This window comes from Schistocerca serialis, chromosome 4 (genome assembly GCF_023864345.2).
Source record: "Schistocerca serialis cubense isolate TAMUIC-IGC-003099 chromosome 4, iqSchSeri2.2, whole genome shotgun sequence".
In the NCBI taxonomy this organism is placed as follows: Eukaryota; Metazoa; Arthropoda; class Insecta; order Orthoptera; family Acrididae; genus Schistocerca; species Schistocerca serialis.
In genome coordinates, this window is record NC_064641.1 from 195,358,579 (window position 1) to 195,383,831 (window position 25,253).

The window sequence follows — 25,253 nt, forward strand, 5'->3', positions numbered from 1 at the left end:
TACCCTATGTTTAAGAGAGAGATGCCCCTGTAGTTATCCCTCGAGACGTTCTCTGCAGCAGCTGAGGAAGTGCGCCGGGGAACCTGCCGTGCTCCGACAAGAACTAAACCGATCAAGTTGAATATTACCAGCATGGGGAGGACAGCCATTTGAGACCTGAGACAGAGCCCTGAGATTGTTGTCTTACTAACTGACAAAGGCAATTCTACAGTTGTCCTTTCCCATAAGGACTACATTGAGAAGACGCAGAGCCAGCTAAGTGACGAATCTTACAGGAAGATCAATGCTGACCCCACAAAGAAGGTGGAGAACAAGACTAGGGCTCTTCTCAAGGACGCAGATTGACCAGAGGGTGTCGCCAACAAATTGACACCTCAAGGACCAGTACCGCCAAGATTTTATGGACTCCCTAAAGTCCACAAAGAAGGGGTGCTGTTACGCCCAATTGTCAGCAACATTAGGGCACCTACATGATTGCTGGCCAAATACCTGGCAGAACTACTAAGTCCTTATCACGTTCGGAATTCTATGGATTTCGTATAACGTCTCGAGAACTTCAAGCTGAAAGACTCAGATATCCTGGTGAGTTTTGACGTTCTCTCTTCGAGAGTCAGTTGAGCTCATTGCACAGAAATTTGATGTGAAGACGACCGACATTTTCAGGCACGTTCTGACCTCCACGTATTTTCTGTTTAATGGAGAATACTATGAGCAAACAGAAGGAATCGCAATGGGGAGCCCACTTTCGCCTGTGGTCACGAATTTCTATATGAGTATATTGAGGATGAAACCTAGTTTTCTACGTTATGTTGATGACACGTTTGTGATATGGCGCCATGGAAGGGGAAAGCTCCTAGACTTCCTTACACACCTGAACTCCATACATCTGAACATCAAATTCACTATGGAGACCAAAGCAGAAGGAAGTTTACCATTCCTGGACGTCATGGTCAAAAGAAGTGCGGATAGCACCCTGGGCCATGGGGTATACAGGAAGAAAACACACACCGACCTGTATTTGCATGCAAATAGCTGCCACCACCCTTCACAGAGGAATAGGGTACTAAAAACACTGGTGCACAGGGTGCGCACCATCTCGGACGCAGAGTGTCTGCCCCATGTGCTGGAACACCTCAAAACTGTATTCCGGAAAAATGGGTACTCGGAATGGCAGATCAGACGCGCTCTCCGCCCCACCTCTACAGTACAGCGTGTGGAGATGGACGAAGTCACGGAGGAAGAGATAGCCATTGCCTATACACCGTATACTGGCACACTATCGGGGAAAATAGGATGAATATTGAGGAAACACCGAGTAGGAACTGTCTTTTGCCCGCCCAATAAAACTTGAGCATTATGGGAAAGTGTCAAAGATGATCTCTGTTTGCGGAAGGCTGGCATATACCAGATTCCCTGTGAGTTTGGAAAGACTTACATCAGACAGACAGTGCGCACCATCGAAGATCATTGCCGAGAACATCAGAGGCACACTCGACTTATGTACCCCAACAAGTCGGCAGTTGCAGAGCACTGTTTGTCCGAAAATCACAAAATGGACTACCAATATGTCTTTGCACAGACATCTAAATACTGGGACAGCGTCATTAGAGAGGCTATCGAAATTCGTACCGGGCACGGACTCATCAACAGAGATTGCGGCTATAACCTCAGCAAGGCATGGGAACCGCCACTGAGTCTAATTAAAAAGAGGCAATCAGGCCGGACGAGGCAGTTACACTGACGCCACCACAGATGCCGACGCCAGCCTCTCGGCGATCGCCGACGCGCAGCCGTGGGCATGAACTGCGGAAAGAGCGCCTCGCGGGGGAAGGGGATTTAGGAAAGCCGCCCGCCCTCAGGAGCTCAGTTCATCAGCGCATCTGACGATGGCGACATGTCTGATCGCCAAAATATTGTGCCCGTTGGACACTATGGACCGGCAGTACACCCGTGGACTGTTCGAGCAAGAAATATGCCAGGAGAAGTTGATCTGATTCCATCCTGCTATTTTTCCTCACTTTTATGTTCATAATTTCTCTGTGATTCTTGTCACAGATTGCTACATGGTCTAGCTGTTTTTCTCCAATCCTTTCCAGGGCTGACCCACGTAGTTTTCTTGCTTGCCTTAGCTTTGTAATGGGTTGTCATTATTCTCATCTTGTGTCTCCTACCTAGGTCCACTAATCTCTCACCATTCTTGTTCTCTTGTGGGCTGCATGATCTCCCACAGGGCCTCTAAACTTCCTTTCCATGCCTATTTGCGTGCTAAAATCTCCTAGCAAAATAGTGACACCTCTTTTGTGCACATCTGTCACTACCTTATCCAAAGTGGACCAAAAATGTTCAGTTCCTGCTTCGTCTTTTTTGTTCTTATAAAATGTTGGTACATGTGCATTTACTATTGCATAGGTTTTGTTTCCTATTTTCATTGTCAGATACGACAGCCTCTCATTTATGCCCTTCCACGCAGTGACACTATCCAGGTATCTACAATCTATTACAAAGGCTGTGCCAAACATAAAAGGTTGCTTTGGCCCTCCAACACCGGGTTTCCCTTTCAGAATTACATATCCCTCCGATTCTATCATGCTTTCGTCCCTTAATCTTGTTTCCTATAGTGCCAGTACGCTAATCACAAGTTCTCTCATACTGCCAACAGCTTGCCCACCTTCATCATTGTCTGTATGTTTATGGTTCCCATTTTAAAAGTCTGTTTCGATCCGATTTTGTGTCCATGATTTAGATCAGATTTGGAGGTACTGGTAGGTTCACAGTTTTGTTTTGCACATGATGCAGGCTCCCCAGAATCCAACAGCCTGCTTGCATTGACCTCAGTCAATGAGGGATTAGCCCCCTGGGGTATATTTGTGATTATCACATGCTTCATGACTGCCTCACAAGCCGAAGTTTCAACTCTGGCTACTGCATTTGCAGTAGTGTGGTTACAACTGAGGTGGTTAGCCCCAGAGGATGTAGTCCGGCCGCCCCCACTGAGATCAGACGTCTTTTGTGGCCGCTCCACTGGAGGACAGACGCCACTCTGTTGTGAGAAGGTTCATCCGGCTTGATGACTGTTGAGATTCGCCACATCTTCTTTTGAAATGACTGGCCATCTTCGTCCACCCCTCAAGCCGTAGACCTTTTCACACTACAATTTTGATTGAGAATGATAAGGAAAAAGGATAGGCTTAGGATAGGAGGCTTAGGATAGGATAGGATAGGATAGGATACAGGATATCGCTAGGTCGTTGTAGGACACACTTTGTCTGGCTCCTCCCCTTTAGCCTGTCCAGCTTGGGTGAACCTTCTGGTAGCCAAGCCACCAACAGCATAGCCCTCCGGACCCAGAGTTGCAAACAATGTCCTAGCTACAAAAAAGGCCTTTTTCAGGGTAGACACAATTTGTAAGACTTTCTGTATGTGAACTAACAGCTGTTGACTGGTTTGTTCCGAGTACGTTTTATCATGAAACTACAATGGATGTGTCAGGACCCCGACGGATACGCTCCCAGGCCCCGAGAATAGAAGGTTGGTGCACTACCACCGAGCGTGCGGCTGCCTTGGATACATCGTGATCTCCAGCAGGCAAAGCATTTGCAATCATGCGTTGTCCAGAACATCCGGCAACAGGGCAATCCTGCGGCCAATCAGAGTGCATGGCACCAAGTTCCCGTAGTTTAAAAATTGTGCACTGTCGACCTACACAACATTAGTAATTTTGGTTCCTACTGGCATCAGCTATCTACGGTTAAAATTTTGTGACACAACTTTTCTCCACCCTTCATAATACTGATGCTAATGCAACCCAGATTTCCAGTATTTAAACAACTAGGTTACAAATTTGAAGATTGTAAGCTTTATCAGTAGGTTACTTCTTATGTTCATGAAGCTGCTACCTGCCTTATTAGATACACAGACAATTTCAGTATTAATTATTTACACAGAAACTACAGATATCAATGTCGAAACAAATGAATAATTGAAAAATTTGACTACAAATATATATTACAGTATACTCATCTTCATCTTCAAATGTAGTGTACATGTTCACTTTCATTTACACAGTTACACAAAATATCACAACACATGATGATAAAAAACATGAGACATCACATTTTTCGAACTAGTAGTGACAAGTCTGCACTTTTCAGCTTTTAAGGATACAAAATCAGGTATTATTCGATGAAAGGTACTTCCTTGATAACCAAAACCTTTTTCATGTGTACAAAGACATCTAAAATTTTCTGCAGTTTTGGGAACTATGTCACTTCTGAGCATCATTATTATACGACCAACATCAACTTTTCCTATTTTGATATCAAAATATACTTGTGGATTTTTCTTAACTTTCTTTGTTTCAGGTTCATCCTCCTACAAAAGAAAACAAGCTGTGGCAGAAAAAAATACCATACCAGACACGTGTGTTGATAACAAACTGTTATACATTCTTACAGTTGTTTCTCCACTAGCAGATCTCTTGGTTGCATTATCAGCTTTCTTTAATGTTGCACCAGCATGTTCTTGAAGCCAAGAATCATCTGCCCAAACGGGTTTTGATGAGCCTTCTTTAATCTTCTGAGGTTTTGCCAAATTTACTCTAATGGTTCTTCCAAAAAGTTCTGAATCATTCTGAAACACAATATATGCTCTATTATTATCTATCCAATGACATTATACTGTTAAAAATTCATTGTTTTCGCTGATACGTGCTTTGAGATTATTAACATTAATGAAATTCACATTTTTGTTTCTAATACCTCACCTGTTTTTTTTTAAATTTGGAATTCTGAACTTTTACTTTAAAAGTTAATAGCGCAGCATTAGAGATCACAAGAATAAATTTCAGCCACTTGTAGTTTCCTGCTGTTTCTTTTGCTAAAATATACTTTACATGTGAAACATAGCAACCCACGTATATTCGTTCCATTAATGTTAAATGCAATGCTAAAGTACAGGATATACGCACTTTAATGTTTCCAGATGGAAAGTCACAGTGATCTGCATCATCTGATGAAACCATTTTGTGTGTAATGACAAAAGTAGTCTGGTAATTAATTTACATGAACGAAACATGTTAATGTAAGGAGTCACACAGGAAGCTAATTCTGCATTTGTCTTCACCAGAGCAACAGAATGCAGAGTATGAGAAAGAGGTAACGCCATGAAACCAGTGAGCGATTGGAGGGTGGCCATATGAAGGGCCTGTAAGAGCTTCAAGAACATTCTGCGTAAGTGGCCTTCCTGTCTACCTAAATTTAAAAGATGCAGTAGGCCTGAGAAGATACTCCTCAGACATGTGAATGGACTCATCCATCTGACTCTGGTAGGAATAGAGGAAGCATTACTGCAGTAGAAAATTATTATTTTTTCAGCAATTAAATTGAGAGCAGATAATGTGATAATCCTTTACGGGAGGTCGATATCTGAGAAAGATTTTAAAAACATGTGAAGTGGTATCAGACATGATAATGAGAAAGTATGAGAAACATAGCACGTGGATGGCTTGAATGTGATGGAGAGATGATGGGGATACTCTCAGGCAGAGACTTGGCAGTGGGCGATCAGTGAAAATAGGCATTTCAGGAACTTTCCAAGGGATTGCACAGATTACGCAATAGTTGTTAAGAGTGCATATCCTGCAAATGCCAAAGTAAAAGACCAAACAGCTGTTAACTTTTTGATTCAGTTCATGTGCCAAGGTTTGTTTACCATGTTTCTTAAATATGCGAATGGTATGGTTTGGAAAGGAACAGTGCACTGAAGACCCCATGTCCCTCCTGACCAAGTAAGTATGCTTACACCATGCACTTTACTTTGTGTTATTTCCTTTCTCTGTGGCTATGTTTCTATACTTGATGATCCACTGATAATAGTATAGTGCATTAGTGAATGCATAATATATTTTTATTATGATGTCAAAATGTGGAATGACACATGCAGTGGTATGTACAGTATTCTTATTACTTTATTTCATGACCCACATGGAAGAGAAAGTAATTTTACGGTGTGTTACTGATAAGAGTATGATTAAGCTCACATTCACTGGAAAGATAAAGTTTCCTTGAGTTCCATAACTTTATGCTGAATGTGCAAGGAAGATGTATCCTGAGTTAATGGTTTTCTGTGACGGCCAGACACAAATTACAACAATGTGTAAATATCACATGTTAGGTAAGGCTTTCAGGAATTAACTCAGCTCCATAATAAATTGTCAACTGCGACATTTGCTTCTGTCCTTGCTTGTACATTTAAAAATCCCCTTCGTAGTAAAAATTCAATTAAGCATTTTCATATATGGCAACTGCGTAAAGCTGAGACACAGGATATCTGGGAACATTCCTGTAATAACGTATGGTTAAAGAATGGCAAACAGTAGAAAGCTGGCAATCAACTGTAAAGTTAAGGCGGGTCACTACACAATGTAAGTTCATACTTAAACCTAACATTAGGCACCACCAAGACAAGCAGGCAAGCAATAACCAAAAATTAACGTCAGAATGAAGCTCCCTGATAGTTCCCCATGGGAATTTCATTCCCTGCAATTGCAGTCGATATGGAACCAATGTTTCAACTTCTGTTTCAAAAAATGCTTACGCTCAGTCACGCAAATGGACAATAAATAATTGAAACACAGAAACTGAGGTTAATTCAAATTCAGTGAAACCATAAGCATTATAATGTCAAGATAACTATTTTCCTTTCTTTTTTCTTGCAAAAGGATTCAACATTTATTCTCACAAAAAGCTTGGTACCAGCACTTGAAATTAATGCGTTATTATAAACTTGGAAACTGATATCATATGCTGAGGCAATAAAGTTAGGAGTAGAAATGCTGTCACAACCCAAGTTCAAGCACAACTCTAGCATCAGCAGACACAGGTAAACTCTGAAGAGCAAAGTCCACACAGTCTTGAAAACAGTACAGTCAGTTATGAACAATGAAATCACCATTATAAGATGCGAGCATACATAAACACTGAAGTAGTTTACAGCATGATGTGGCCTGATTAGCGGCGGCTTCAGTCCTGGAAGGTAGATGAAACAGTCTGGTAACCTCACAGTCTGTTGAGGAAGCTTACTGTTCTACTTCCGAAATCTCAAAAGTTTTGGTGCTTTGAAGCACAGGAGTTATCTGACTTGCATAAGCGTATGAGCAAGCATCTTCATCCACTGACAAATGGATCGCATCACCTCTAATGAGACTTCACGGTAGGATTTGTTACACATGTACTTGAAACTAAATTTACAACAAAGTCCTTACAAAACTTGCAACCCATTCTGCTTTATTTGTTCTTTATGCTGAAGGAACTCCAGCCTAGCAGCTACCACATACATGTAAAATGGCCTCTGTATGGTCTTCCCAATGGGAGGATGAATGGCTCTGTTAATAATCTAATTTCTGTACTAAATGGAACAAATGAAAATTTATTGACAGCAAACATGCACACTGTCACTGTGGGTCACTGATCTGACCTGTCTGGAAATGAAGTATCGATCATATTGTGATTGAGTTCCAGAAGCTTAGTACTAATGCTGACAGCTGCTGTTGATGGTGTCACTGCTGGTGCTACTGTTGCTGCTGTTGTACAGCAATTGCTGAATGTCTTCCATGCATCCCAAGTGAATGTTCACTTAATACAATTCCAGTGCTATCTCACATGTCTTAGCACAGTACGTAGTTCAAAATACAAGTGCAGATGTTCAATCTCACAAATATCTCTACGTCATGTTTGTAGACAGCTCTCAGCATTTATTTCCAAATGCAACACAACAAAACCACATAAAATAACACCCTGGAAATGGATATGGTAATAAGGTGTTAAGGAAGAAAAATCGTGAGAAGAAACCCTATCACAATCCGAGCCTTAGCACAAGCCTAATGTTAGAAGATACAGACAAAGTCTAAAGAGCAAACCAGGTCTAGAGAATAGCACAATCCACTACAACAGACACACTGAAATCAGTGTTGTACAATGTGGGCACAAGTAAAGACAGAAATGGCTTTTATCAGGTGGTGGGCAGCCTATTATCGGGCCATGCAGCTGGCTCACTATGTACAAAGCCACAGCTCGCATACCTGAGAGTTAGCAGTGGCAGTGTACTGGTTGGAGGTCCTAGCAGTCACACACAATGATAATATATTTTTACATACTGTTGTCTGGTGGGACTACTAAACTATTGATGATCTCTCGATACATTTGCCAGCTTCAGGTCAATTAACTGAGATGCAGCAATGCAGGTTAGCCAAACATTACCACCAGACATCAAGATACTTTCATTCTATAATTCTGTCCACAGCCTGCCATTTACAGAGCAGTGTCACATCCCAGCACTGGTCCTATCACCCAACTTTGGATGAGCTGTTGCTTCATAGGAAATGAATAAGGGTACAAACCTTTAATGATATGACTGAAGGAAACTTCAGTTCCCAATAATTTAGTCTTACTTGGAGAGGCACCTTCCAGTGGCTGTACATCTTTACATCAACAATTTCACCCTACCTCACTATGTGGTAGGCCTTTCCACCAACTACTAGTTCCTGAATTCTACCTTTCACTATCAGAGACAAGTGCTCTGCTTGCAACCTGTACCAACTATGCACAATAAATCACACTAACCACAACAGGAGACAAGTCGGAGACAGCACTCAATCCTGTCTATATTCTGAAATACAGAAAACACTAATTATGACTCCCTGCGACTTATGCAATTAAGACACCTTATTCTGACTGGGAGACAAGTGCAAGAGAGCTACAAAAAGAAAATATCAACTACTACTTGTTGCTATTGCAGTGACAAATTCTACAGACTTATTCTTTAGTAACATAGAAAACTGAAGATAGTAACTATTGCTGGATACTTATTGAAAATTCAGTGGCATTCCCCCTTGAATGGGTCCAATCTTCTCATAGTTTTCATTGCAGCAGCACTGAAGTGTCATTCTAGTGACTATGAGACTAGGCTGCGGTAGTAGTACTTCTTCTTCTTCTTCTTCTTCTTCTTCTTCCTGGTACTGGCCCCAACTGTGACTGGTCTGGCCACGACTAACTTGGTCCTGTGCACTACGTGCTTATACAGGGTGAAATAAAACTGATGCACTTGGCAGTTGGCATACAATTCCTTACCCCAATTCATAACAAAGGGTACACCTAGCAAAACCTAGTCCTGTCAATAGGTTTAACAGAAATTCAATTTAGGAAAAAGAGACTCTGACAATACTGCAACTGTGTGCAGCTTGGCCAACAACAAGTAACATGAACTCTGCACCTGGAGCTGTCCCATTAGCTCACTGAGATGAGGTAATGCCATGGGAAACAGATATGCAGACTTCCAGGTGTTCCAGTCTTAGTCACACCATTTGTTTATTTTTTTCCCAGTTAAAGCATCAAATTATATCCAATTTACACCTCCCAAATGCAGTTTCTTGTATATTTATTTCTGTTCCTGTTACCTTTATTTAAACATGAAGACACAACATGAACTTCTTACAGATGTAAATGACCACTTGGTTTCCTCGTTTATACGAATAAAGGCGATACAAAATAATCGTGGATACAGTATCATCATCTGTATCCAATGAGGTACAAGAAAGACAATAGCTGTGTTACACTAGATTTCACATTATGATATGCACAATAATTGCGTTCTGTACTTTTGATGTCCAGGCTTATCTTTGCAAAGCTAATATGTACAGGTAAGAGCAACATTCACATTAGAGAAAATGTTCAAAGTTACCACCATGCATTTGCAAACACTTTGCCACTTGCTGGATCATACTTTGCTGGACACTACACAACACACCTGCATCCGCCATTGGTAAAGAGATATGTGAGCTATCAGGTTGTGTACATCCATGGGTGGATGTACTATAAACCTGTTCCTTTCAAGTGTCTCAACTCAAAAATCTAGTGGATTAAGATCCAGGGAATTTGGAGCCCAGAACATTGGACCAATCCATTTCCCGGGGAATGCTTCATTTAAATAGTTATGCACATTCATTCCAAAGTATGTCGGTGCACCATCAAGCAGAACCCAAAGCTGTCGCTGAACACCAGGTGGAATGTTTTAGAACAAGGAAGGCAAAGTATTACAACGAAACATATGATACAGGTGCACATTCAACTTGTCAGGCAATAGGTAAGGGCCTAAAAGCACTCCTCTCATGATTCCAGCCAAAGGGTTTTTGCCAAAGTGTGCCACATTTACAACAGGTGACATGTAGGTTGTGTTCAAACCAGTAACTGATGTGGTGGTTGAAAATACCTTCACGAGTGAAGCTAGGTTCATCAGTCCATATCACGCTTTTTATAAAATATTTGTTATCTTCAACTTGGTGCAAAAGCCATTTACAAAACTATACGCATCTAATGCACTCTTCTGGCAGCAGGTGTGAGAGAATGTGAAAGGATAAGGATGCAGTTCTTCATAGTACAACACTTCAACAACCAGTTTTTGAAATATCTGAACTGCCTTGCAGTGTCACAGGTGCTTTAATGAGGTGATTGGTGAACAGTTTCAAGAATCACATTCTCTATTTGTGGCATGCGTTTAGTCCTTGGATTCCCGAAGTCATTGCTCCAGGTGACAGAAAACAATCTTATCAGGATGGTGGCTTTGATGGTACCGTGCAGCATGCGCACGAGCAGCAGCAGCAGCAGCAGCTTGGTTAATGAATGCACCCAGCACTAAAAGCATATTGATATATTCGTCTTTTTTGTACTCCATCGGGAACCTGCCCTACAATAACTAGACAGGACCAGTTAATGGTTGTGCATTGCATGGTAAGCAGAGACATGCATGCAGTTTAAAGGATCCCACTGTCATGTGACAGGCTACTGGCATGTGACAAAATGACGTCCTGCTTACAAATGAGGAAAACTAGGGAAGGGACATCTAAAAAAATAAAAAAAGGAACCTGACAAGGATTCAAACCATAGCTACATGGTGAACACGGGTCTGCTATCCCAGTCGTCTACTCAATGAGCTACAATGGCTGGTGTGGTATTGTGAGGTGATACATTCCTCTGCACATTCCGATGTGCTGCATGATGAACAATGTTGCCAGCTCTTCATTTTCATACATGTATTTTCAAAATTCACCCAATCTGATTTTTCTAGATGGTCTTACCACTACTGAACACTAGCTTTCCCAATGTCCAGACCCAAACTCACTACCTCATTCCTCATACACTTTATCAATTTATCCTAACCCACAACTACTTCTCCTTTCAAGGAAAGGTATGCAAACAAATCTGCAACACAGCCATAGGCACCTGCAAGGCACCCTGCTACACCAACCTGTTTATGGATAATCTAGAGGAGATATTCCTAGCCTCCCAAAACCCTTGTCTGGTTCAGGTTCATTGATGTCATGATCTGGACTCAGAGTCAAGACATTCATACCCTACATTCACAACCTCAACACCTTCTCTCTCATTCACTTCACCTGGTCCTCCTCAACCCAGCATGCTGCCTTCCTCCTCATTGATGGCTCAATCTGCACTATTGTCCACATTAAACCCACCAAACACCAACAATACCTACATACCGACAGGTGTCATCCCTTTCACATCAATAAATCCCTACCATACAGCCTTGCCACCCAGGGACAGCATATCTGCAGCAACAAGAACTTCCTTGCCCAGTATGCTGAGGGTCTCACTAAGGCCTTCACAGACAGGCGCTATCCCCCAGACCTTGTCCACTAACAAATTTCCTACGCAACTTCCCCTCAAAACCCCAACTCTTCCACCAGCCCCAAGAATCAGCCACAAAAGAGTGCCCCCTTCATCACTCAATACCACCCTGTCCTGGAATATTTGAACCACATGCTTCGCCAGGGCTTCGACTTAGCTACCTCCATAACGTCCTAGTCATCCCTACACCACTACCAATTCTGACTGCTTGCCACAAAGGTCATATCCCTGTGGAAGGCTCAGATGCTAGACTTACCCAATCCACCCACCCAGCACTTCCCGTACCGGTCCAGTCAAAAGTTTATCTTACTCCATCAGGGACCAGGCCACCTGTGAATGCAGGTATGTCATTTAGCAGCTCTGCTGCAATCATTGCACAGCTTTTTATATTGGTCTGATTACCAACCGGCTGTTGACCAGGATGAACAGCTACTGCCAAACTATGGCCAAGAGCAAAGTAGACCATCCTGTGGCACAACATGTAGCTGAATTAACATGCTTGATTTCAATGGCTGCTTCACTACCCGAGCTATCTGGATTCTCCCTTCCGCCACCAGCTTTTCTGAACTGTGATAGGAATTACCCTTACAACACATTACCCATAATTATCCTGGCTGCAACCTATGGTAACATACTGTCCCCACACCCTCCACCCAAGTTTCTGACCCCTCTGTCCTATCAAGTCCTCCTCATGCTCATCTCTCACCCTTTTTGTCTGCTGCCCTCGGCCAATGCACTCACCCATCATTCCCTGCTCCCCTCCTTTTTCAGTCCATTTTCCCCACCGCCCTGCCCCACAACCTCCTGACAGTGCGCCTGTTGGCATTCTACACTCTGCACACTCTATCAGACAGCTCTCCTCTCCCCCCACCCATACACTGCCATCCCTTCTCCTTCCCTGTGCCCTCCAGATCGCTGCTTCCATCCCAAGTGATACTTGATTCTGGCCCCGAAATGCTGGAGTTGGCAGTCACGTGTGCATGAGGTGTGCTTGCTTGTGTGAATGAATAATATGTGTTTCTCTTTTTCTGATGAAGGCTGTAGCCGAATGCTTACATGCAAGTGTCTTAATTCTGCCTATCTGCAACTTAACATGTCATCATTATGGTAAGTAGCAATATATCTTTTCCTACATTGTTGATTTCAATAGAGAAACTGGATCAGGATTCACGGGCTGACATCCAAGTGCAGAATTTTTTCCTTCGCCCTGTATGCTGATTGTTCAGGGTCTTTGGGATGAGTTTCTCTAGCAGTGTTGCTGATGCTACCAAAGGTCTTCCTCGTTTCTGGAAACTTTCAACCTCAGTTGAAATGATTCTCACACACACCACCCTTTTTCCCATTTCCATATTCACCTCAGGTGTATGATCGCTGTTATACATGAAGAGCCAAAGAAACTGGTACACATGCCTAATATCGTGTAAGGCCCCCTTGAGAATGCAGAAGTGCCACAATACGACATGGCATGCACTCGACTAATGTCTGAAGTAATACTGGAGGGAATTGGACCATGAATCCTGCAGGGCTGTCCATAAATCCATTAGCGCATAAGAAGGTGGAGATCTCTTCTGAGCAGCACATAGCAAGGCTTCCCAGATACGCTCAATAATGTTCATGTCTGTGGAATCTGGTGGCCCCGTATCACACCAATTGCACACATCCCACACCATTACAGAGCCTCCACCAGCTTCAACATTCCCCTGCTGACATGCACGGGTCATGGATTCATGAGATTGTCTCCATACTCATACAAGCCCATCTGTTCAATACAACTTAAAACGAGACTTGTCTGACCAGGCAACATGTTTCCCATCATCAATGGTCCAATGTCAGTGTTGAAGAGTCTAGGAGACATATTCTGTATCTTTCCGCCATTTTACCAATTGGTTCGGTACACGAGCGCACGAACGGTCTCATTTTCGAAGGAGAGCCCCAACGTTATTCTGTAAGCATTTCAGACATGATGCCGAATGGTCCTAGCAAACCGAAACGCTGTTGTCTGTTCTCCTTGCACCAAACAATCTGCCTCAGATTCACGTAGGCGCACTGCAGCGCCACAGCGGCACGAACCCAAAGCCGCTAGTAGCCAACAAAGGCACGCTATTCTTCACAGTACCAAAAAATGTGGTTGGAGTACGTAATACTGTTCAAATTTTGCTGACCATGTGCTTCCATGAATGCATGATAATGATAGAATATTGACTGTGGTGTGGAAACTGTCATAAATGTCACACTATGTCATTTTATCCTCATTCACATCAACATCTTGTTTTGAATTTTGCGTTTCGGAATATAAGTTAGGAATGGAGTGTAGTACCACAGTGTACAAATACAGGTATGGAAATACCCAAAAAATTCATCATTTTTTTCTGTTTTCTGTCGTTCCTTAGTTGCTCCAAAATTCTTGGAGGTATGTTCTGTTAACGCACGTTTATGCAACTAATTGAAGGCAGTTTGTTTATTGCCATATACGTTTCGCTTGTTTTATTCGAGAAGATGCTTCGCAAATAAAAGAAGCGAAATTCGTATGGCAGTAAACGAACTGCCTTCAATTAGTTGCATAGACGGAACACATATCCACGAACCTGAAAATTGTTTAAGAGAGTGTCAAAGAATAAGAATGTGCATAGAATGTGGTTGTAACTCGCTCCTAGAGATCCAAATGATGATGTAGCCTACTTCCCTATATGATACATCAACAATTTGGTTCATAAAAACAAAATTAAAAAACGCCTTTTCGAGGGCGTGTGGCGAGTGCAACTATAGAATTTCGCTCAAGTTTTATAACACGCATTTGATGAATCAAAATGTTTCACTTGTGGTGGTACAGTCTAAAAATATTGTGGGAGGAATTTTTCATCTCTGTCTACCGTTGTTAAGGATTTGATCACAGATAAATACTTCTGACAAGCTAAAGTATAAAGACGATTGCTGCTAGTTTCATTCACAGTAATTTAAGTTATGCTCTTAGATTCCTGTCTGACCACACACTCGGAAATTGCTATGTATTCAGAAAATAATGGTGAATTATTTCTGACATGAAAAAGTATTATGTCACTGTCAGTTCTTTCACGTACAGCAATGTCATCTTCAATTTCTTGAACAAATGGAAGTCATGAAATTGAAGATACTGAGAAAGCATACTCTTACATATAAATAACAATGAATATATCAGAAAAATTCTTAAGATTGATGATTAATGAAGTCTAAGAACGTGTTACAAACACGAAGAGGGGAAAAAATTTCAGTATCCAGAGGTATATGAACCTACGACCTTTGACATGGCAGTTTGTTGCCTTACCCACTATGCTAGCAGCCCTCGCTTACATGTAGTGCTTTAACACACAATTCCATTCAAGAGAAATGCAGGCTGACTTCGTTGCCAAATGATGCGCGCTTAAGCCATACGTGCATGAAATATTGGAAGGTTTCGCCTATCAGGCTTCACAAAATTCCTTTACATTGTTACTTCAAAGTTTTAAACGTGTTTCAATAATTAATAAGCAAACCATTTGCGGGAAAAAGTACACGAAGTCACTAGTAATTTCAGCTAACATTCGTGTGATACATGTAAGCAGAAACTTAATGATTTTTTTCAAACTCTTAACTACGTAAAAATAACAGGTATTTTGTGAGAATATTGACAAACTGTTTTTCTTATGTTATAATCATTCACAGTATCAATACAAACCATATTTCTAACAAAGGAAAATAGTCTATTATGAACTCACTTTCCACCCGGACACGTCCTGGTGATTCTTCGGTAACATAATCACTAAATCCGACACCAAATATTTTTAAAATAACAAATTCTAGGTGTAAATAAATCACATTGAATCGAATGAAAGGGCCATACTGAAATCAAAAACCTCTCAGTACAGTTGTCAAAAAATTGGCTGGAGGACCGATCGATAACAGGTCTCAGAAGCTTACAGAATAGTAACTTCGGATAAAGAACTGGAAATGACATCACTACCGAGGCTAACCTACTGCACCAATCGGTTTGAACAATACAGAATAGGGACCCAGGTGAGGCATAAAGCTTCGTGTCATGCAGTCATCAAGGGTACATGAGTGGGCCTTCAGCTCTGAAACCCCATACCAATGATGTTTTGCTGAATGGTTTGCACGCTGACATTTGTTGATGACCCAGCATTGAGAACTGTAGCAATTTGTGGAAGGAATGCACCTCTGTCACATTGAACAACTCTCTTAAGTCCGGCCACAGCATTGTTGGAGAGTTTATGTTTCACCGGATTCCTGATACAATACGCTCATGGAATGATCACATGGGAAAATCCTCAGTTCACTGCTACCTCGGAGATGCTGTGTCCCATCACTTGTGCGCCAACTATAACACTACGTTCAAACTCACTTAAATCTCGATAACCTGCTACTGTAGCAGCAGTAACTGATCTAACAATTGCACCAGACACTTGTTGTCTTATAAAGGCATTGCCAACTGCAGCATCATATTCTGCCTGTTTACATGTCTCTGTATTTGAATACAAAAGATTATACTAGTTTCTTTGGTGCTTCAGTGTAGCTACTGAATAGAGACATGTTATTGGCCAGCAGTGACTTATTTTTAAGGACCTTTAGGAATGCATCCACTGCTCCTGCTTTTCATTTCCATTCAGAGTTAAAGTAACCTACCATGTTATCAATAGCAGCTGCTGCATCTTCGGCTGCCTCAAATTCAACAAATGCAAAACCTCTATGTTTTTCAGTTTCATAATCAAGAGGTATCTGAATGTCAACTATATCACCAAATGGAATGAATGCTGCATGCAGAACTTTCTCATCAACTTCTTCTGCCAAACCACCTATAAAAGCAAATACATAAATCATAAATTAATGACGTTATACTAGAATAACACAAAAATTTTTGGAGAAGAATTAAAATTCTTGTTCATAGACATCATCTAGTGTATGTATTTCACCAATACGTGTCTCATATCACAATTATCATTGACATGTAGAATCCACAATCAATTATCAGTTACAAGACCACGGTTATCAACAAGAACTGTTTACAATGAAAATACATTTATTGAGTACAGACAAAGTACACACAGATGTGGTACATTCCAGTATTTCAAGAATAAGCAAATCCCAAAGCCAACCACAAATTACAAAACTTAAATGATAAATAATTGCAGGAGGACGGAATCAAAATAGCGACCTACTCATTGCCAGTCAGACAGCTATGTAACCACTACTCCACAGCAGAAGGTATACATCAATTGGCATTGCTTCACTTCCTCTCATTACAGCAACTTGGTGTTTTGAAGTGGACAACAGCTTCCTGGCTTTCATATGACAATGATGGTGGATCCCCATGTTCCAATTGTGTTATCATATTCTCACGGTCATTGCAACATTCAAATGGAATTGCCTCCACTGAACCATCATGATCATTGGGCAGGCTTCATGATGTTTTGCAAACCTTTATTGTCAGACTGGGCCTCAAGGGTTCGATAGAGCTTCATGCAAAGGGACTGGACAACATCTCTTGCCTCCTATACTCAAGTGGCACTTTAATAACTTTTCTGATAGCCTGACCATCTGCACAGGTGTAAAAATCCACACTACTTCATCTGGGTTGTAGCTTAAAGATTGGTTATGGGCGTTATAACATCCACAGTCCTTAGCTTGTTGCATCCAAGGCCCACATGCATGCCAACTGTCTTGCATCTTCATTTGGGTTGTTCAGTTGTTTAATCCAATAATATTCAAATGTATTGGGTTGAAACACAAACAAAGTATCCATTTTTGTTTCAGCTCTCAACTATGTATCTAGAAAAAAATGCATGAAACTGCAGTGTTTTATTTTCTTGTGTTGCATGTGAATGTCATGACAAGCAGTGCTGTATCCTAGTCTCTCTGTTTGATGTCCACATACACTGAGAGCATATCTGTCATTTTATTAAATTATTTGGTGATGCCTTCATCTGCAGATGGCAAGCAGTTATCATCCTGTGCACGATTTGCAACTTTTAATTACTTTTGTCACTAGCGTTGACTAAAATACTTTCCCATAGTCATAACTCACTGCACCTGGAGTTACATGCTTCAAAATTATGTCTTCTGGAGTAAACCTGGTGATTCCTGGAACTTCAGCAATCGGTGCATCCATAACGACAGCATAGCAAATGGCTCTGAGCACTATGGGACTTAACATCTGAGGTCATCAGTCCCCTAGAACTTAGAGCTACTTAAACCTAACTAACCTAAGGACATTACACACATCCATGCCCGAGGCAGGATTCGAACCTGTGACCGTAGCAGTCGCGATGTTCCAGACTGAAGCACCTAGAACCGCTCGGCCACACCGGCCAGCTGACAGCATAGCAAGTTAGATACTCAGTCCAAAATATTATCCATTTATTCCTTTTTACTGAACTGCAAAATCTCCGCAAGAAGTCAATTTCAATCTGATTAAGTTAGTGCAGGACAAATTAGTACCAGATGTTCTGGGGTAAGTGAGGCACATGCTCCCATTGTTGGCATTCTCTATAATGTCCTACAAAATATCTGACAGATAAGCACAAACCTGGCCAGTGATACCTGTTTCTGATTTTATCAAGGGTCTTTTTAAATCCCAGAGATCCTGATGTTAAAATCCCATGAAAATACAAAAGTGAAAATACATTAGTTTGACTAGCTGTAGAAGAGTTACGAGACAAACAACAATTTACTTCCCATTGGCTCAATATTTCTTACGGCCCATCTGTTAGTCTGAATTCTCAATGGAAATGTTTTTCCTTCATTAAGTCTTCCATGCTCTTCTGCAATGTTGGACCTTTCCTTTGTTCAACTACCAATGCTCATTTGTGCAGCAATGTCTGGCATACTGCCAGATCTGCAATAATATTCTTCCAATCGATTCTATCAATGGTAGTCTGTAATTTGTGTTTGTGTTCACTTTTGTAAACTACTTTGATGCCATATTCCTGAACTTTTGGTGCCCAGTTTGCAAAGGGTCCTGAGAGATCCTTTGGGCTTGTCAGCCAGCATAAAAAATGTTTGTCAGTCACAACAGCCATATAAATATAGTCAGAACTTGGAACATACTCTGGAGGCTTAAGCAATCACTTTTTAAGTGCCCTCCTAGATTTACATTAGAACTGCACCCCTCCAGTAATAATTACCATCAGACTATAGTTCTGTCTCAGGATTCTCATCAAAAATGCTAGGACTAATGAAGATGTCAGTGCCGCTTTACGATCACAAAAAGATGTTCCCTGATCGTGGGCCCAAGAACATTTGGCATCTCCCTGAAAAGACCTTACAGTAGCTGTGCCTTGGAACTGAAAACTATTATGAAGCATCTGTAGTAGGAGAAGATTCCTGGGAAGCCTCTCACATCACATATGTGATGAAACATTGGAAAATCTGTTATGGCTCTTACATTTTCAGAATCAGGTCAGACTACGCTTCCACTAACTACTGCAGGTGCCCGAAGATTTTTATTTCTTGGCTGATTAAGACGCATTTCTCAAATCCAGTCATAGATTTGCACCATGGAAACACTTTAGCACAGTTGACCAGTGGTTACAATTTTAATAAAAAGTCTTCAATAAAACAACAGTGTCATCCATCCAGATAATGAAGACATATAATCCATTCACGATGTCGAATCACGTTTTCCATTATGCTTTCAGAGGTAGCTGAAGTTTTGTGCAGGCCAAGCATCATAACTTTGCACTCAAAGAGGCCATCAGGTGTTACAGAAGCAGCCTTTTTCATGTCGACCCTGTCAAAATTGATCAGTCCGTAGCTAGTGTGAATATCCATAGCGGAGAAGTAATTTTCTATACCTTCATACATTCCAAGGTGTCATCCATTTGTCACAATGGATACATATCTTATTTGTGATTTTGTTCAGCAATTGGAAATCAACAAAAAAATGCTATGAGCCATCTCTCTTCTTCGCAGGCAACATTGGGGAGGACCATGAACTTTCTGATAGCTGTATAATGTTGTCTAACACATCTTTTCCACTTCCATCTAAATTATCCATTGTTTAGATGGAGACTGTGGGAATGACTGTGGCATGCTGGACAGTGAACTAGACTTGGATACAGCAATGGGCTTCATTCTGCTGGAGTAATTGTCTACCATTGCTTGACATGAACAGACTGGCCCTGCTGCCTGATGTTTAGTACTGTAATAGTCATCAAACGATCTTCATCCTTCTCTTCATTAGTGTAGAATGTGCCAATGGCCTTACCGCAGGGGTAACACCGGTTTCCGTCAGATCACGGGAGTTAAATGCTGTAGGGCTGGGCTAGCACTTGCATGGGTAACCATCCAGTCTACTGAGTGCTACAGGTGGTGGTGGTTAGTGTTTAACGTCCCGTCAACAATGAAGTCATTAGAGACGGAGCGCAAGCTCGGGTTAGGGAAGGATTGGGAAGGAAATCGGCCGTGCCCTTTCAAAGGAACCATCCCGGCATTTGCCTGAAACGATTTAGGGAAATCACGGAAAACCTAAATCAGGATGGCCGGAGACGGGATTGAACCGTCGTCCTCCCGAATGCGAGTCCAGTGTGCTAACGACTGCGCCACCTCGCTCAGTGAGTGCTACTGACAAATGGGCTACACTCAGCCCTTGTGGAGGCAAATTGATGAGCTACTTCATTAAGAAGTAGCAGCTCTGGTCTCATAAACTGGCATACGGACAGGAGAATGGTGTGCTGACCACATGCCCCTCCCTATCCACATACAGTGACATCTGTGGCTGAGGATGACATGGCGGGGACATCTGTGGCTGAGGATGACATGGCGGGCAGTCAGTACAAATGGGCCTTTGTGGCATTTATGATGGAAATATACCAGCATGTTGTTCAACATTTTCCAAATGTCTATTATTCTACATGACACCCATGGAACTTGCAAGGCAACAAGTTGTATATGTGTTTCTGAGAACCTTGGATGTCATCTGACAATTATGGTATTATTCCAGGGTTCCTGACTAAATATTGCTCAATGCCAGTTCATCTTGAAGAGATTGGTATGAATGATCAACAGACTTCATCCTGGTAGGGTTCGACAGTTAAATAGTTTCCCTTATCAAAGGTAATAATACCCAGATAGTATTATGAACAGAAAGTTCATTGATACTGGAAGTAAGCAATAATGAAATCCTAAATGAAGACTGGAATACACAGGGTGAATCAGGAGGAAAGGTATATGCTTTGAGGGATGATAGTATTAGTGATTCTGAACAAAAAACATAAAATGAATGTATGTCCTGTTCCTAATGTTTTCCAAGGACACTAATGAAAGCAATGAGGAACAGGACAGATGCTTGTAATAGTATATGAAACATTTTGATCTATTGTTTCGTTTGACTGTGTGCATCCCCACAAAAGACATCCAAATGTGTATCGTCAACTGCAATTTCTAAGAACTATTAGCATATTGCAGCCCCGTCAGCAACTGTATTAGACTAATATGTTGATGAATCAGCCTCAGTTGCACAAATTTTCTGGTCTTTACCAGGTTTTGGCTAAATTAATCTAGCCTTCTTCAGAAGCATAAAATTACTATAACATGCCATAGTAAGCCACAGTCAACATTAAAATTAAAACCTATTGTACCGTGGTACCATGACGAATTAAAACTACTTAACTGAAGTCCTCGGTCGGCAGCGGCAAATATGCTGGCCAACATATTTGTCCCACATGATTGGGGGGACAATGCTCCCAAGGTAGGTGGTGTGGGAGCAACAGGGAGGGAAGTGTCCCCCACCATCAAGGGGACAGGTGTTGTCTTCTGGCTCTGAGAGCCAACTGGAACTCGTGGAACTGTTCTCGTAGTGGCAGCATAACAGGAGGTCATAGCCTCAGGATGTAAGCACTCAAATTTCCTCTTGGCCTCAGTATAGGTCAGTCAGTCCATGCCATGATTTTCCTTTCTCACTGTAAAATCCTGCAGTCTGTTGAACAAGGGGAATGATGCACTCCACAGTTGACACAGATGGGAGGCCGGGCACATGGAGTATTGGGATGGGATGGATGACCACAATCTCAACATGCGATGTTGGAAGTACAGCGGGAAGACACATGGCCGAACTTCCAGCATTTAAAGCATCGTATTGGGGGAGGGATATATGGTTGACATCACAGCGGTAGACCATCACCTTGTCTTCTCGAGTATGTGTCACCCTCGAAAGCCAAGATGATGGTACTGGTGGCAACCTGATTATCCCTCGGACTCCGATGGACGTACTGGATGAAATGGACTCGTCGTCACTCTAAGTTGGTGCGCAACTCATCATCAGACTGAAAAAGGAGGTCAGTATGGAATATAATACCCTGGGCCATATTTAAGCCCTTATGAGGCGTGATGGTAACGGAAACATCCCCCAGCTTGTCACAAGCAAGTAATGCCCGTGACTGGGAAGAGGATGCCGTTTTCATCCAGATTCACCCTGACTGTATTTTGGACAAGTCCTCCCTCTCCCCAAACTTGTCCTCTAAATGCTCTACAAAAACTGAGGCTTCATCGAGACAAAGGAGTCCCCATCAACTCTCATACATACGAGGTACAAGGGAGAATAATGTTTGCTGCCATCCTTAGCCTGGCGTTCCTCCCATGGTGTGGCCAGGGAGGGGAACGATTTAGGATCACACTTTCTTGCATTGTACTGAGACCTGGGAAGCTTACAGACTGCTGGCATTTGATCATCAGCAACTGATGACATGGTACACTTCATCACGCATCATCCACCCTGATGCCACCCACTCCAACCAGTGGCACTCCCCACAGGTGCCACCCAGCAGCAGGATGGTCATTGCTGGGAGTACTGAGCCCTAGGGCGACGGGCATCTACTCCTTGGCATACATGGGGAGTTAATGGCGCAGACATCAGCAGTGATCCTTGTGTAGTCAGGGGGCTACAACCAAAAGGGTACATTGCAGCCCCACCACAACGGACTGGCTACTGTGCTGGATATGAGATGCAAGGAATTCCATGGTCATCATCGGCACAGAAAACGACACTGCATATTGAGAGGAGAAAAACGCACCCAGGAAGGTGTCCTCGCTCAAGAGATGGAGGATGAGTGGGACTGCAATGAGAAAGTTGGCTAAAGATCTCAATGCACGACGCACCATGTAAGGTGGCCTTCCCCAATTGGCTTGCTCTTTGGGAAAATTTTGAAAAATGGAGGTCAAACCCTACAGGGGACCATCACATAAAGGCCAAAAGGTGTAAGACTCCTTTTATTCAGCTCTTATGACAGGCAGGAGTATCTTGGGCCTATTCTAACCCCGGGACCTGCAGGTGGTGTCAGAGCAGAGAATGCTCCTATTTATACATATACAGCATGCTGCAGTAAATTTCAATATTTCATACACAACTCCAAAACCTTAAATAATAAAAAATTACAGAAGGAGAGAATAGAGCCAGTGACCCAAACACTGCCAGCCAGCAACTATAACTGCTATCGCACGCAAAATGACGAATGGCATGCAGCAATGTGATTCACCCAATCCTGTACGCTATCTCTTTGTTTAAGTCTCATTACTTGTTACATAGTATCCTGAGGACCCATTTTGGTAGCTTCCTTTAGAGTTCTCTTCTATCTGGAAAGTAAATCCAGATGGGGAAATTGTCACTGAGTGGAGATCAGTGCCAACTTTCTAATCTGTAGAAGATAAGGCTGATGGCTCAGAATCACCTTGTGGCAGAGCTGAAATGTGTTGCCAAACCTGTTTTTAAAAGACAGATATCTCCTGATACAATGAGATTCTGAATGACTCAATCCTCGGGGCAAGGTGCTCCTGAAATTCCATAGCACATGAGGTGCGTTAAAATCCTCAAAAATTTTGGAATGGCCAGGAAGGTTGTCTAATTAGGGTTATGAAAGCCTTTTTATTGAGTGCATACAGAAAATACTGTGCATACAGCGGTTTTTAGTGATGCGCAGATGGCGAGAAGTATTTCCTGCAAACTGGACGTAAGTGGGGCAGATGATATGTTGCCTGTATTACTAAGGAATAATGCCCCCATCCCCTGTAAGTCTTTCATCACTAAGATCAATAATACTGTGAAGAGAGTAAGCTCTTAGCACAATGACATCAGACATTTTCAAATGCATTTTCTACAAAGACACAGTGGTTTTTGCTGTGCCAGTAGTTTCAACTCCATGATGTAAGTTCTCAGTCCTTTCAACCTCCATTGAATTATAGGAGCTGTGGATCAGTGAGGGCTTCCTTTTTCTTTATCTTTCTGACATGGTGATGAACAATTAATACATTTTGGTAGGTATGAACATAGTCCATTTCCTTCATGTGCCTCACACATAGCTTCCAAACCTTTGGTTGGTTGGTTGGTTTAAAGGAAGGGGGAAGGGATCAAACTGCTAGGTCATTGGTCCCTTGTTCCGAATAAAACAATGCCACAAGAGTGAGAATAAAACAAGCAAGACTGACAACAGAAAACGGAGAGAAAGGAAAAACCACAAGAACGAAGGAAGAGCAACAAACACTTAAATGGACAAAATGGGACAAGAAAACCACGGTAACACAAGAAACAGGTAGAAGAGATTAAAACAACTAAACAGATTACCATGGCTGGCTGACCATGAGAATAAAAGGGAGAAGCCAGCCACTCTACAACACATTAAAACCTCCACGCTAAAACCACTAGGGTGGAGGACACAGAGGGACAAAGTACATGTGCTACAGCTTAGATCAAATGATAAAACCCACCTTCACGAATAAAACGTAAAACTAAATCAGCTGATGAAGCGTTGTCAGATAAAATTAGCAACGAGTCTGGTAACCGAAGACAAAGTAGGAAAGTGCATCAGAATAAGGGCCACTGTCAACCAGGTGCTGCATCAACAATGAGACGGGTCTTTACGGCGCAGGAAGCAGCCGTGGGTTGCCCGAGTGTGGCCAATGCGGAGCCGGCAGAGAACCACAGAGTCCCTGCGAGAAGCCCGCATGGAAGACTGCCACAGTCATAGTCTCCTTAATGGCACGCAGTTTGTTGTTTGTACTGAGACTACACCATTCCATCTCCCATAACCAAAAAACCTGGCGGCGTAAAAATGAACGCAGATCAGTTATTGGAATGTCGATCTCCATAAGCGGTTTCATCGTAGCCTGTTTGGCCAACCTGCCAGCAAGCTTGTTGCCCGAGATTCCAACGTGACCTGGGGTCCAGACTAATGCCACTGAACGAAAGGACCGTTCCAGGGCATAGATGGACTCCTGGATGGTCCTACCAAAGGATGAAGAGGGTAGCACTGGTCGATAGCTTGTAGGCTGCTCAAGGAGTCAGTGCTCAGAAGAAATGACTCCCCAGGGCATGAACGGACGTGGTCAGGAACACGAGATAAAGCCACCAGCTCGGCAGTGAAAACACTAAATCCATCGGGCAAGAAATGTTGCTCAATGTGTCCTCCATGGACATACGCGAAGCGGACGCAACCATCAGCCATCTAGCCGGCAGTGTAAACCACTTCATGTCCTTGGTACATGTCCTTTCGGCCATGTGAAAGGTCAAGAGAAGCCGCAGCCTAGGTGTACACCATG

General features: G+C 42.4%; 1 protein-coding gene across 2 annotated transcripts in view; it reads right to left on the reverse strand.

Moving 5' to 3' along the window:
• LOC126475299 (peptidyl-prolyl cis-trans isomerase E) overlaps nt 1-25,253 on the reverse strand; it is a 79,416-nt gene that overhangs the window by 16,556 nt on the left and 37,607 nt on the right. For both annotated transcript variants that reach the window (XM_050103063.1, XM_050103062.1), the window contains exons 2-4: nt 16,353-16,522; nt 4,453-4,629; nt 4,165-4,371 (exon numbers count right to left, since the gene is read on the reverse strand). In XM_050103063.1, the coding sequence (XP_049959020.1) occupies nt 4,165-4,371; nt 4,453-4,629; nt 16,353-16,522 (554 nt within the window). The remainder of the gene's footprint in view (nt 1-4,164; nt 4,372-4,452; nt 4,630-16,352; nt 16,523-25,253) is intronic.